The sequence below is a fragment of the Ochotona curzoniae genome, unplaced genomic scaffold, assembly GCF_017591425.1.
Source record: "Ochotona curzoniae isolate NIBS_2020 unplaced genomic scaffold, NIBS_Ocur_1.0 contig_3255, whole genome shotgun sequence".
Classification (NCBI taxonomy): Eukaryota; Metazoa; Chordata; class Mammalia; order Lagomorpha; family Ochotonidae; genus Ochotona; species Ochotona curzoniae.
This window is the reverse complement of record NW_024465777.1, coordinates 5,867,226-5,881,188: the sequence shown is the minus strand read 5'-3', so window position 1 is coordinate 5,881,188 and position 13,963 is coordinate 5,867,226. Positions and strand designations below refer to the sequence as shown.

Genomic DNA, 13,963 nt, shown 5'->3' with positions numbered 1-13,963 from the left:
TTAAATTCCTAGAAGCAGGTTCATGGGTTGAAGGTTATGAATAAATATGCTTAAGACCATTGGTACTAATAAAGTCTTTTTTAGAAAGATTTAATTATTTGGATTGGTACGATAGTCTAGTGGCTAAATCATCAACTTGCTTGTGCTGGCATCCCATATTGGTGCTGGTTCTAATCACGTAGCTCCACTTCCCATCCAGCTCTCTGCTTGTAGCCTGGGAAAGCAGTAGAGGATGACCCAAAGCCTTGGGACCATGTGCATACATGGGAAACCCAGAAGAAATTCATTGCTTCTGGCTTGGGTTGGCTCAGCTCCAGCTTTTGTAGCCATTTGGATGGAAGATCTTCCTTTCTATCTCTCCTTCTCTCTGTATATCTGTCTTTCCAATAAAAATGAAATAAGTCTTTTAAATAAATATTTAATTATTTGAAAGGCAGAATTAAAAATACAGAAAAGACACATACACAGAGAGAGAGATCTTCTAACTACTGATTCACTCCTCAAGTGCCATAACAATTAGAGCTGGGCTGGCCTTGGCCAAAGCTGGGAGACCGGGACTCCATTTGAGTCTCCCACTTGGATAGCAATGATCTAAGCCCTTGGGTCATCTGCTACTTTCCCAGGCACATTAATAGGAAGTGGAGCAGCTGGAAAGCCAACTGGCACTCACATGGAATGCTGGAACTACAGGTGGCAGGTTAACAGTTCCTTGTGAAACAAGCCTGCTTCTGTGAACATTCTCAATGCCCACGATGGGTCTGGCACTATGTTGCATGTGTTGGGTTGGGGAGAGGGACTGCGCAGAATACAGAGCTGAATAATGTCCAAACTTTGGCAGCCAGAATCAACAAGGAAGGAGACAGAGCAAATATAAATAGCTCAGATGAGCAAAGACATCTGAAAATAGCCTGACCAAGTCAATACAAGGGCATACATCTCTACTTGCATTGTTCAGGTTGTAGCTGGACATATACTGTGTCATAATTTGGTTTACTAAACATGCTCTGGGTTCTTAAAAAAAAAAAAGGAATAAACTATTAAGTTTTAAAATCGACAGCTTTCATGGCAAATTCCCAAATCATGCATTTGGGGCGGGGTATGGAGATGTTACTGATGGTAGCATCACATGATGGGGCTCTTAAGGCCCCTCCCTTACTCCAGGGGGTCTGGGTTGCAGATTGTGAAAGGGCAGATGCTCAGTGTGGTGGGGACTGAGCCAGGGTAGGGACTCCCAACAGCCTTGCTCTTCCTCTGGTATTCTTTCTGTGGTTGGTGGTCCCGGGGGCTGTTATTCCTTCAAGGTCATGTGGACCATGAGGTCCACCACCCTGTTGCTGTAGCTAAATTAGTTGTCATACCAGGAGATGAGCTTGACAAAGTGGTCATTGAGGGCAATGTCAGCCCCAGCATCCAAGGTGGAGGACCAGGTTGTCTCCTGCGACTTGAACAGTGACACCTTCTTGCTCAGGGTCAAGGTAAGAGGCAGCAGTGGAATAGGGATAAAAACCAGGGCTTCTTAACAAATTCTCCAGGCTTTTTTTTTTTTTTTTTTTTTTTTTTCCTCATGCATGGTTCTCAACTCATTCACTTAAATATTTGTTTTAAATTTCTGGGTAAGACCAGGCCAAAAGTCAATTAATTTGCATAAAATCAAGTGGAATGGAATGTCCAGAAGTATAAATTTTGCTGCTACTTGTGTAATCTCATGAGTAACACTAACCCATTGTTTTCTTCTTCCCGAACTCACGCTGGTTGCCACTGCTGCTGTTTGACCATGGCAAGCCTTTGCTGTGAGACCTCGGGACGAATGACTGGTCACCTCCTTGCACCTGTCATATCCTTCAGGCTTCTCCTTTCAGATCACCCTACAAGGTGATGACTAGATTGGAATAGACATGCAAAATCATCCTCTTCCCCCCATTCTATGTTCCCTGGCCCAGCACAACTGGACAGTCACAATGAGAGAATGCAACTGAACTTCTGCTATATACACTACACAAAAAATGTACACAAAATGGATGAAAAACCTAAATGGAAGAGCTAAAAGCATAGAATTCTTTATAGAATACTTAGAGGTAAAACTATAAGACATTGACTTTTGTCATAATTAAAACCTTAGACGTGTTTAAATTATTTTCATCTACCTAAAGGCAAAATAACAGAAGGCCATTGGGAGAGAGATCTTACTGATTTATTTCCCATGTGTCCATAATAGTCAGGAACCTGGAACTCCGTTCGGGTCTCCCACATAGGTGGCAGTGGCCCACGTACTTTTACCATCATCTATTGTCTCCCAGGATACATCGTCTGGAAGCTGTTTGGAAGCAGAGGAGTTGGGATGGCTTTGGGCCATCCTCGACTGCTTTCCCAGGCCACAAGCAGGGAGCTAGATAGGAAGCGGAGCAGCTAGGACACAAACTGGTACTCATATGGTATGTTAGCACTTGCAGGTGGAAGATTAGATAACTAAGTCATCTCTGTAACTTAAAAAATAAATAAATAGCCCCCTCCTTTTTTTTAAGTAGACAAAGGGTCCCAGCATGTTAGCTTAGTAGCTAAAGTCCTTGCCTTGAACACCCCTGGGATCCCATTTGGGCACCAGTTCTGATCCTGGCAGTCCTGTTTCCCATCCAGCTCCCTGCAGGTGGCCTGGGAAAGCGTTAGAGGATGGCCCAAAGTTTTGGGACCCTGAAACCACAAGGGAGACCCAGAAGTGGCTCTGGGCTCCTGGCTTCGGATCGGCTCAGCTCCAGCCAGTGCTGCTGCTTGGGGAGTGAATCATAAGATGGAAGATCTTTCTCTTTGTCTCTACTCCTCTCTGTATATATGACTTTCCAATAAGAATAAAATAAATCTTTTTAAAAAAATAGGCAAAGGATTTGAATATTCACTTCTTTGAGGAAGACACAAATGACCCTCAATCACATAAGAGGCTTGCCACTATTAGCTAGCAGAGAAATGCAGATTAAAATCATCATGAGATATTACTTCACAATTACTAGGATTACTAGAGTCAAAAAGTTAGCCATAATAAATGCTAGCAAGGAAGCAGTGAGACCAGTGAGAATGCAAAATGCTGCAACTACTGTGGAAAGAAAGCAGTTTGGCATTTTCCCATTCAGTTGAACACAGGATTATCCAGATGATTCAGCAAAGCCACTCATATGCTGAAAATAGTTGAACACAGGTGTTTAAACAAGTAGTTGCACATGGATCTGAACAACAGCGCTATTCACAATAGCTAATAGGTTGCCAGCTGATGAACACATATTAAAACTACTATTTCCACAAGCCCAGGACAATAGCCTAGTGGCTGAATCCTTCCGTTGCATGCGCTGGGATCCCATGTGGGTGCTGGTTCATGTCCCTGCTGCTCTATTTTCCATCCAGTTCCCTGCTTGTGGCGTTGGGACCCTGCACCCCCATAGGAGACCTAGAAGAGGCTCCTGGCTTCAGGCTTCAGATCAGCTCAGCTCTGGCTATTGCAATCATGGGGGGGTTAGTGAACCAGCAGATGGAAGATCTTTCTCTCCTCCTCTCTGTAAATCTGCTGGCATGCATGAGATTGGGGGTGGGGTGCGGGCCTGGTAAGGGAACTTTGGGAACTCCCCTGCTCGGCAGCGGTTCCCACTGGTGAGTGCAAAAACTCGGGCTGTAGGCAAGTCAGGCCAGTCAAGGCAGCAGCACTTATCATCATGTACTGGGCTGGGCCTGGGAATGAGCCAAACTGGGCTAGCATCCAGCGCCTGTTGTGTTTGTGAGAGCCAGAATCAGTGTGAGACAAGCCAGGTTAGGCCTCAGAACCTGCCAGGTCACGTGAAAGTCAGGTTTGGGGGTGGACCAGGGCGGGCTAGGCTGTAGCATCCACTGGTAAAAATCAGAATGGGCATGGGCCAGTTGGGGTAGGCCACAGTACCAGGACTAGGGCAGGCCATGTTAGACTGGGCCACAGCACCTTTTAACAGATGCAAAATCTGGGCTGGGAACAAATCTTGTAGGGAAATATGGGGAACTCCCTCTGCTAAAGTTCAGCTCCTGCTGGGGTGTGTGTGAGTCAGGGCTGGAGGCAGGACAGGCTGGGCTGGGCTGGGCTGCAGCACCCATTGGCATATGTGTGAGCAGTTTGGGTTTGGGCTGGGCTGGGCTGGGTTGGGATAGTCCACAGCACACACTGCATGACCAAAAGCTAGAGCAGGGTGCAGTCCAGGCCAAGTTGGAATGCAACACCCACCAGTTCACATGAGTGCTGGAGGTAGTGCAGATTGAGCCAGGCTGCTGCACTGGCCGGCGAGTTAGGACCAGGACAGGCCATATTGAGCCAGGCTGCTGCACTGGCCGGCGAGTTAGGACCAGGACAGGCCATATTGAGCCAGGCTGTAGCACCTGCTGGCAAATGCTGAAAATGGGAGTAGACCATTTCAGACTGGGCCTCAGCAACCGCTGGCATGCACAAGATCTAGGGCTGGGAGCTGGCCTGGTAGGGGAACTCCAGGGACTGCCCTGCTGGATCACTGCTTCCAGTGGTGAGTATGAGAACTGGGACTGGAGCGGGTCAGCCTGGGCAGGGCTGCAGTACTAGTCAGCCAGCCCGTGAGCTGAGCTGGGACAGGCCCAACTGGGAGAGGCTGCTGTACTTGTTAGTGCAAGAGCAAGCCAGAATGATCGTGGGCTGGCAGGCTGGGCCACCACATCTGCTAGCAGTACTGGAATTGTGTGTTAGTCATACTAGGCTGGACTGCAGTACCCGTGGCAAGCACAAAATCAGCCTGGTAGCTGGTTGGTTGGGGGAACTGTGGGTACTCTCTCACTAGGCTGCGGCTTCCACTGGTGAGCATGACAAACAGGGCTGGGGGTGGGCTAAGCTGGTTACAGCAGTAGTACCCGTTAGCATATATGTAGGTTGGGATTGGGGGTAGGTTCGGCTGTGCTAAGCTGCAGCACCCATGGGTGTTCATGAGAGCCAGATGAGACACAGGTTGAATGAGGCTTGGCTGTAGCTCATGCCAGCTAAAAACTGGGGCTGGTGGGGGCTACTGAGGGTTGGTTGTCTCAGTTAGGTCACAGAACCCACTAGTATGCATGAGGACTGGGCCTGTGGTGGGCTGGGCAGGGCTAGGCCATAGCATCAGTCAGTTTGCGTGAGAGATGGGGCTAGGGCAGGACTGACCAGGTAGTTACCTCTAACCGTACCTGAATTGGCTAGTGCAAAAAAGAGCAAAACTGACCCTGCACTAGCTGGCTCACACAAGAGTCAGGTCTAAGGTCACCACAGGCGGGCTTTCTTGGGGGACTCTCCAGCTTAGAGCACTGGACTCAAACACCAGCCACAGGGAAAATCACAAGATATGTGGTCTTGGGCCTGGTGCAATAGCGTAGTGGTTAAAGTGCTCACCTTGTACACACTGGGATCCCATGTGGTCTCTGGTTCTAATCCTGGCAGCCCCTGCTTCCCATCCAGCTCCCTGCTTGTGGCCTGGGAAAGCAGTCAAGGACAGTCCAAAGCCTTGGGACCCCGCCCCCGCATGGCAGACCTGGAGGAAGTTGCTGGCTCCTGGCTCTGGATCAGCACAGCACCAGCCGTTGTGGTCACTTGGGGAGTGATTCATCGGATGGAAGGTCTTCTTCTTTGTCTCTCCTCCTTTCTGTATTTCTGACTTTGCAATAAAAATGAAAATAGAGTCTTTAAAAGAAAATAAGCTTACATACAGCCAAGCCAGTGTGTGGAAGAGTGACGGGCTCTGTCCCCAGGTTCCTCTGTGCTCCGTCCATACACACAGTTGAACTGCTGTTAGTTCGCGGATACCCATGGTCAATGACATTTTTCTTCAGATGCTCCAGCACCAGGCTGGAGAGGGGTGCCTGTCCCATGGCCTCCCCAGCAATCCACTCCTCCCATTAGAGTGCTTCCCACATTGTTGTTGGACTTGTAATGTAATCACTGTTTCGCTCTAATAGGTGTAGGTTCCGTGAGGATGGCTGCTGTCATTATCTTGTGGTTGCATCCTCAGCGCACATCAAGCACCTCGCAAACATATGTAGAGATGCCAAATACAATTTTCTGAAAACATAACAAAAAACTGAAAATAGTCTATGCAGAATATGGAGCAATGGTATTTAAGAATAGGGGAATGGTCCAGGGTCCTCTCTGTGGGAATTAGGCAAAAAGTCGCTCCGACCCCTTCAGTCTGGAACCTTGTGTTGTGGACAAATGGCCTGACCTCTCACATTAGGTTAAAGGCTCTCAGCTCTGGCTACACACTGGGGAAACCTGAACCTTTTAGAGCCTAGACCCCAATCTCAAATAATCCCATGTAATGGGGCCTGAGGCTTTATTTGAATTTTTTGAAGTCTTATTTTTATTTTTTTATTTGAAAGATTTATGGAGAGAAAGATCTTCCATCTACTGATTTGCTCCCCAAATGGCTACAACAGCCAGAACTGAATCAATCTGAAGCCAGGACCCAGGAGCTTCTTCTGGGTCTCCCATGTGGGTGCAGGATCCCAAGGCTTTGGGCTGTGCTCCACTGCTTTCTCAGGCCACAAGTAGAGAGCTGGAAGGAAGTGGAGCATCCAGGATAAGAAATGAGGCCCATCTGGGATCCCGGCGCGGGCAAGGTGAGGATTCAGCCGCTAGGCTACTGTGCCGGCCCAAGACTTTATTTATTAAGATGTATTGACTTATTTATTTTCATTTTATTTGAAAATCAGGGAGACTGATCTTCCATCTGTTGGTATGCTCCCCAAATGCTCACAGCAGCCAGGGCTGTGCCAGGCTGATGCCAGGTGCCACACTGGTAACAGGCACTCGGGCCCTGAAGCCTTATTGCTACCTTCCAGGATTCACGTTAGTGGGAAGCACAGCGGGGAGGCAAGTCCTGGCATGCGGGATGGCCCAAGTGATGTCTGTTAGAGTGTTGCATCAAATGCCTCATCCTCGAGCTTTTAGAGCTTCCAAGGCATTCCACTGTTCTGGATTGAGAATTACACGTAAGACATGGTATTTTGCTCCCGGCAGACATGTTTGCATTGTGTAGGCCTGCACAGGCGTGCTGCCAAGGTTGGTGTCACAGCCACACGCAAACACCAGCACCAACCGCTGGCGGTTCTCCACTTGCTGCAGGAGACTTGGCCTTTTATCACCTGTTCCCAAATGGCTAAGCACATCCCCACTTGTTCCACGCTGAGGAGGAAGCTGATAGGCAGCTGTACCATCACACCGCCACTGCCAAGTCCAGGAAACAGCCCCAAAAACTGTTGAGTGATTGTTAAATAAATTTACTATGTCAAATTCCAGAGTTCATGGGCCAGCACCGTGGTATAGTGGGTAAAGCCGCCACCTGAAGTACTAGCATTCCGTATGGGTGCTAGTTCCAAGTCCATTTCTGATCTAAGTCCCTGGTGACCTGCCCTGGGAAGGCATTGCAGCATGGCCCGCGTGCTTGGGATCCTGTACCCGTGTGCGAGGGCCCCAGAGGAGGCTGCTGGCTCCTGACTGGCCCATTTCTGGCTGTTGTGACCATTTGGAGAGAGAGCCAGCAGATGGAAGATCTGTCTCTCCCTCACTCTTGACTCTGCCTTTCAAATTAATGAAGAAGTAATTCCAGACTTCTTTATCTCAAAAACAAATAACAAATCCTCCAGGGACTCTGAGCCAGCGGCCTGGGAGCTGTGTGGGCACATCTCCCGCAGTGCAGGGCTGCTCTGGTCCCTGCCTGTGCCGACTGCGGCGGAGTCGGTGAGACAACAGTCCCCATTCTTCCAGCAAATCACTTTGTTCTTGCCCTCAGGCCAGCCAGTGATGAGGTCTGGTACATGTAAACAGAAAAAGGACTTTCATAATAATGCAAAACACCATCGGATTTCCAAACTGCACTCTGCCCATCTGAATCAATCTGAAGCCAGGACCCAGGAGCTTCTTCTGGATCTCCCACATGGGTGCAGGGTCCCAAGGCTTTGGGTTGTCCTTAACTGCTTTCCCAGGCCACAAGCAGGGAGCTGGATGCAAAGTGGAGCAGCAAGGACACAAATTGGCACCCATTTGGGATCCTGGTGTGTGCAAGTCAAGGACTTTAGCCACTAGGCTACCGCACTAGGCCCAAAAAAAAGTATATTTCACACAATTCTCCACACATTTTAATCCTGAAGTTCATTCGATCATATTAAATAGGATCCTTTTGTTCAGCTGAAGCTGTTTCCATTGGGGATTGAGTCCAAAATCTAGACAATCTCTTGTTCAAACGGCATTGTATTTGCATATGACTTCTGCAAGTCCTTCTGTAAACTTTAAATCATCTCTAGTGGAGAGTGCTTGGCCTAGATGCTGGTTGGGATACCCACATCTCACACCAGAGTGCCCGGATGAGCGTCCTGGCCTGTAAACAATCCCATACCATGGGAAGAGCAGGTGATGGCCGAGTAGCTCAGTCCCTGCCACCCACCGGGAGACCTGGATTGGATTTTCAGTTCTGAGCTCAGGCCTGACCTGGCTGAAGCCCTTGTGGGGATTTGGGGAGCGAAGCAGCAGTGGAGTGCTCTTTCGTGTTGTGCTCAAACAACTAAAAAAAAAAAAAAAAGAATGAAAAACATTTACTTATTTTAAAGTCAGAATTACAGAGAGCTCAAGGCTGCAATAACGTAGAGCAGTGCTGCCTTGAGTCCTGGCCATGGTGCTTCCAGTTAATGCTCCAGGAAAGGCAGCCGATGACGGCCCAGTGCCTGAGCCCCTGCTACTTGCTGTGCCGTAACATGGGCCCTCAATGCATTGTGGGAAGCAAGCATCCCCCTCTATTCTTTACACCTAGCTGGAGTTTGCCCTTGAAGCAGCTTTCCCCTTACACTTTGGGCTGGATGGGCTGAGGGGCTCCTTGACCATGTCGCACCATCCTCACTCACATGGTATGTCCCTGCACTGCCCTCGCAGCGGGCTCCCTGTCACAGGGACCGCATTGCTTCTAGCCATCTAACCCCGGACAGAGGAAGGCACCGGACACGGCTCACTGATGACAGTTTATTATAATCTGTTAGTAGTACACAGGCTAGTGTTAACGACACCAGAGTTAGTCTGCACGGGAGCGGCCAACGACCCGTGCCACGCGACGGGGACTGTGCACACTCAATCATCGTCCTTCAGACTTTTGATCTTGTGCTTGTGCCGCTCGATCTCCTTCTGCAGCCGCTCGATCTCCTTCTTGTGATGCTCGATCTCGTCCTCATGGTGTCTCTTCAGGGCGGCCAGCTGTTCCTTCGACTTTGCTCTGCAGGGACAGTTACTCTGCCTTTAACCTCCAACCCTTGCACCCACAGAGAGCTCTAAGCACAGCCTGCTCCCCTCCCCCTTTTCAGATTTATTTATTCGAAAGGCAGAGTTAGAGAGAGATTTTCCACTTGTTTATTCCTCAAGTGGCTACGATAGCTGAGGTTGGGCCAGCCTGAAGCCAGAGCTTCTTCTGAGTCTCCCACACAGGTGCAGGGACCCAAGAACTTGGGCATCTTCTGCTGCTTTCCCACGTGCGTGAGCAGGGAACTGGATCAACAGTGGAGGAGCTGGGATTTAAGCCGGCACTATACAGCAAGCAGTGGCTTCACTTGCAATACCACATCATGTGCTACTGTTTCAAATTCACCTTTAAAATGGAAAGCTCCAGAGATGTGACCTAAGATCCAATACCTTATCAGTGGACAACCCAGAGAAATGAACTCCCCAAAAGCATGGAGACAAAGAGTTTGGATTAAGTGGTTAAAGGACATATATCTACTTCCCATTCCACCTTATCTGTAGAAATATAGAAGCCAAAAATAAAAGGGCGGCGCTTGGCAGTTCCATTTTAGTTCTCAGGGAGTGCAGGGAAAGTTTTCAGCCTAGAGGTTAAGAAGCACAGGTCTTGGGCCCAACATGGTAGCCTAGTAGATAAAAGTCCTGGCTTTTTGCATGTGCCGGGATTCCACTTGGGCTCTGGTTTTAATCTTGGCTCCTCCGCTCCCCATCCAGCTCCCTGCTTGTGGCTGGGAAAGCAGCTGAGGATGGCCAAAAGCTTTGGGATCCTGCACCCATGTGGGAGACCCAGAAGAGGCTCCTGGCTCCAGGTCGATGCAACCCTGGCTGTCATGGCCAATTGGGTAGCGAATCAATGGATGGAAGATCTTCCTCTCTGTCCCTGACTTTCCAATAAAAATAAGTAAATCTTAAAAACAAACAAAAAACCCAGAGGTCTCCTACCAGAGTAGCTGGATTCCACTGCCAGCTCCCAACTCATCCTGCTACTGCAGGCCCTGGGAAGCTCGGGTGATGGCTCCAGGCCTGACTTCTGCCGCCCACACCAAAGACCTGGACTGAGTTCCCAGTCCCCACCTGTCCATTCCTAGCCCTGTGGGCATTTACGGAGTGAACAGGTAGATGAAAGATGTCTTCCTGCCTGCCTGCCTCTGGAACACATTTTTAAAAATTAGGGGGAAATAAAAGGGGGTTAGGGAGACTGGATTATATTATCAACTACCACATTTAAGGCTCAATTTTCCTTAAGTATAAAATGTAGGGGTCCAATGACCTGGTGGCTAAGGGCTATACCTCAGCTCCCTAGTATGGTGACAGTTCTTAGAAGGTTCAAGGGCAAGGTGTAGGTCAAAGAAGGAGCAGTAGCAAGGCTGGCTCCTCCCTGCTCCCCAGGGTGGACAGAAGTCAGTTAAAGATAGACCAAGCCTAAAGATAGCTCCGGGCTGGGATCGGTAGGGGCAGCCCATTGCGTGCCTACACAGGAAAGGGAAAGGGCCAGCCCAGAGATGGCATAGGGCAAAAGTCTCCGGAAGGGGGTGGGGTCCAACCGGGAACAGGTGACCCGTCTGCTGTGATCCACTTCCTCTGGAGGACACACGTGGGGGTCAGAAACGACTGAGAGGATGTGAACAGTTAGGCAAGTCACACAGACTTGCAGGAATAAGGCATGCAGGGTTGGGGAAGAGAGCCTGGGTGGGAGTGGGGGTGACAGGCGCGTGACGGCTGATGGAGGCAGGCTAAGAGGGTCTCCAAAACCTGGAGCACCTAGGAAGGTTCCCAACGTCGGGGAGAATTCCATGGTGGTGGGTGGTAAATGACGAGTGAGTCAGCTGCAGGTTGACAGTTCTACAAACCCGCAGGTACCAATGGCTTGGGCTTTGGGGACAAGGAGACTGTTCCCCGCGGAGGAAACCGGGAGCGCCTCCTATATGGTAGCCGTCAGGAGCTCAAAATGTCGGAGTGTGTGAGGTGCGGGCTCTGGGGGTTCTCTCGGGGGATGAGACATCCCCAGGAAGCAGGCAGGGCTGAGTGGAGCCGTTGGAAGCTTAACGGCCTCGGACAGCCCGAGGAGGCTGGGGCTGGACTCGGCACCCGACGGTCACTCACCGGAAGTATCGGTCCTCTTCGGCCTTTTCTCGCTTTCCGAAGGCCCCTCCGGCTTCCCGGATGGAGCCCGCGCTCCCGGGGTGATCGTCGGACTGCGGAGAGAGACGGAGACACGCGTCAAGATGCGGCGAAGCGCCGATGCGGACCCGCGCTCGGGGCTGGGGCTGGGGCGGCGCCGCGGCATACCTTGTCCGAGGCGAAGCCACGGGTTTGTACGGCCCTCGCGCCCCACACCCCGAGCCGCGCCCGCGCAACCGACACGGAGCCAGCCATGATCACCTGCGTAGCACCGCGGGCGTCTCCGCGGCCGCAGCGGCTGTGGACGCGCTAAGCGCCAGGCTGATCACGCAACCAATCCGTTCGGCGGAGGGGCGGGACGAACGTAGGAATAGCGAATCCTAAGAGAGAGGAGGCGGGATGCCTGGGCTTCACAGCGAGTCCTGAGCGAGAATTGCACCTTCTCTTACCCAATCGCCAGCAAGGGCTACGTCCGGGCTCAAAGGACTGCTGAGGCGGCTGGGGGAGACTGGGCAGAAGGATAAGGAGATAAGGACCTGTCATTTCGCCTTTCGAACCTGCCAGAATGAGGCGTGGCGTTCGTCTCGCAGCAATCCTAAAGTCGTTATGAGAAATCCAAAGGAAGCCGTCCACTGACTGACGGGGACTGTGCGGCGTGGTGGGAGGTTTAGGATACCGGCTCCAGACAAGCTGCACTTAACGCACTAAGAATCACGTGTGTGTCTTAGGCGATTCCTGTCAGTTCTTCACCTACATTGACTTTCCCCCCTCGTCTCAGGTAACATTTCACCTCCGAGGCCCCTCCCCGACCCCGCGTGGCTGCCCCATCAGAGAATATCAGGAATCGAGTCCGCACTGAGCTAACACTTGGCTCTGACGAATTGTGGAATGTGTGGATCCACTGTCGTATTCCGTGGAAATAGAAGCCTAGGAAAGTTTGATTTACCTGCAGGAAGTCTCTCGCCCTTAGCCAAGTCTCTCACCCTTAGTCGTTTTCTCTTGCTGGGCCAGGTTTCTTCTCTTTTAGATGATATGGGTTGATCCACATTAGCTGTCTTATTCATGATTATAAATATGCCATCTTGGTTTTTGTTAGTTTGTTTAAGGTTTGTATATTTTTTCTGAAAGTTAGAGGGAGACAGAGATCTTCCATCACTCTCCAGATGATGTCACAGCCAGCACAGCGCCAGGCTGAGACCTGGAGACAAGCTTCACATGGGGCTTCTGCATGGGTCGCCGCGATCCAAGCACTCGGGCCATCTTTAGTTACTCAGGTGCATTAGGAGGGAGCTGGGTTGGAAGTGGAACCACAGGGACACAAACTGGCATTCCTGAGGGATGCTGGGATTGCAGCAGGCAGCCTTGTCCTCACTAACTTCCCTTTGTTTTCTAGGAAATGATAGAACTGGACTTTAAGAGAGACAGAGAAAGAAAGAGATGTCCCCTCCATTGACTCACTTCCCACATGCCTGCAATAAGCCTTGGCTGGGTCTGAAGCCAGGAGCTGGGAACTCCCAGTTGCCACATGGGTGGCAGGCATCCAATTCCAGGATCTATCACCCCGGGCTGCCTGGGGAACTGCAGGAGGCTCCCGCTGGACCCAGCAGGCAGCTTGACCACCAGGCCAAATGCTCACTTAGGCAGACCTGGATTTTATGGATCATCTGTTTTTGTTTGTTTCTTTTTAAGATGTATTTATTTTTATTGCAAAGGCAGATTTACAGAGAGAAGTAGAGACAGAGCGAGCCACTGGTTTCGCTCCTCAAATGACTGCAATGGCCAATGCTGAGCCAATCCAAAGCCAGGAGTCAGGAGCTTCTTCTGTGTCTCTCACACAAGTGCAGGGTCCCAAGAACCTGAGCCATCCTCCACTGCTTTCCCAGGTCTTAAGCAGGGAGCTGGATTAAAAGTGGAGCAGTCAGGACTCTACCTGGTGGTGGTTGAGTGGGGGAACTTTGACAAAAGCTTCGCGCATGTGGGTGGCACAACATGAATTTAGATGATGGTTTCTTCTTCTTTAAGGAGTCTCGAACAACTCAACTTTTTCCTTTGCTCTTTCTGCTTTCTATGACCCCTTTGATCCCCGCACTAGGATGCTGTCAGTAAAAAGCAGTCCTCTCCTGTCAGTGGGTCCTGGCTAATGAACCACTGTGAGTGAAGCAAAACACATCGGAAGGTGCCTTTGTTATGGAATACGCTGGGGTGCACCAGTGACACCCAAGAGGAGAAAAACCAAGCCCAAACAAAAAGTGCCTGCCCGCCCGCCAACTACTCCCTCCTCCCCCCCCGCCCCCCCGCCAGCACCAGGGAAGGAAGGAGGGAGGGATGCAACAACAACAACAACAAAAAGCATCCCACATGGGCTGCTTCTGCTTGCAGGTAGAGGAGTAGTCTGATGAGCCATATGAAGATGCCAGCCCCAGAAGGCAGCTCCAGTGGGCACATTTTCACATGTTCACCTCAGAGAAACACCAAGGCAACATGGAAATACTAGTAACCAGTTACAAGACCACTATCTAGGTAGAATAGCCTAGTGTGTTTCTAGATATTTTTAAAGATTTTTATTTG

General features: G+C 50.3%; 1 protein-coding gene across 1 annotated transcript; it reads right to left on the bottom strand.

The window, feature by feature from the left end:
* Window positions 1-8,993: 8,993 nt before the first annotated feature.
* ATP5IF1 (ATP synthase inhibitory factor subunit 1) lies at window positions 8,994-11,699 on the bottom strand. Its single transcript, XM_040979768.1, has 3 exons — window positions 11,564-11,699; window positions 11,378-11,469; window positions 8,994-9,254 (listed from the first exon to the last, which is right to left on the bottom strand). Exons 1-3 carry the CDS (start codon window positions 11,648-11,650, stop codon window positions 9,113-9,115), a joined length of 321 nt encoding a protein of 106 aa, XP_040835702.1. The 5' UTR covers window positions 11,651-11,699; the 3' UTR covers window positions 8,994-9,112.
* Window positions 11,700-13,963: the final 2,264 nt, after the last annotated feature.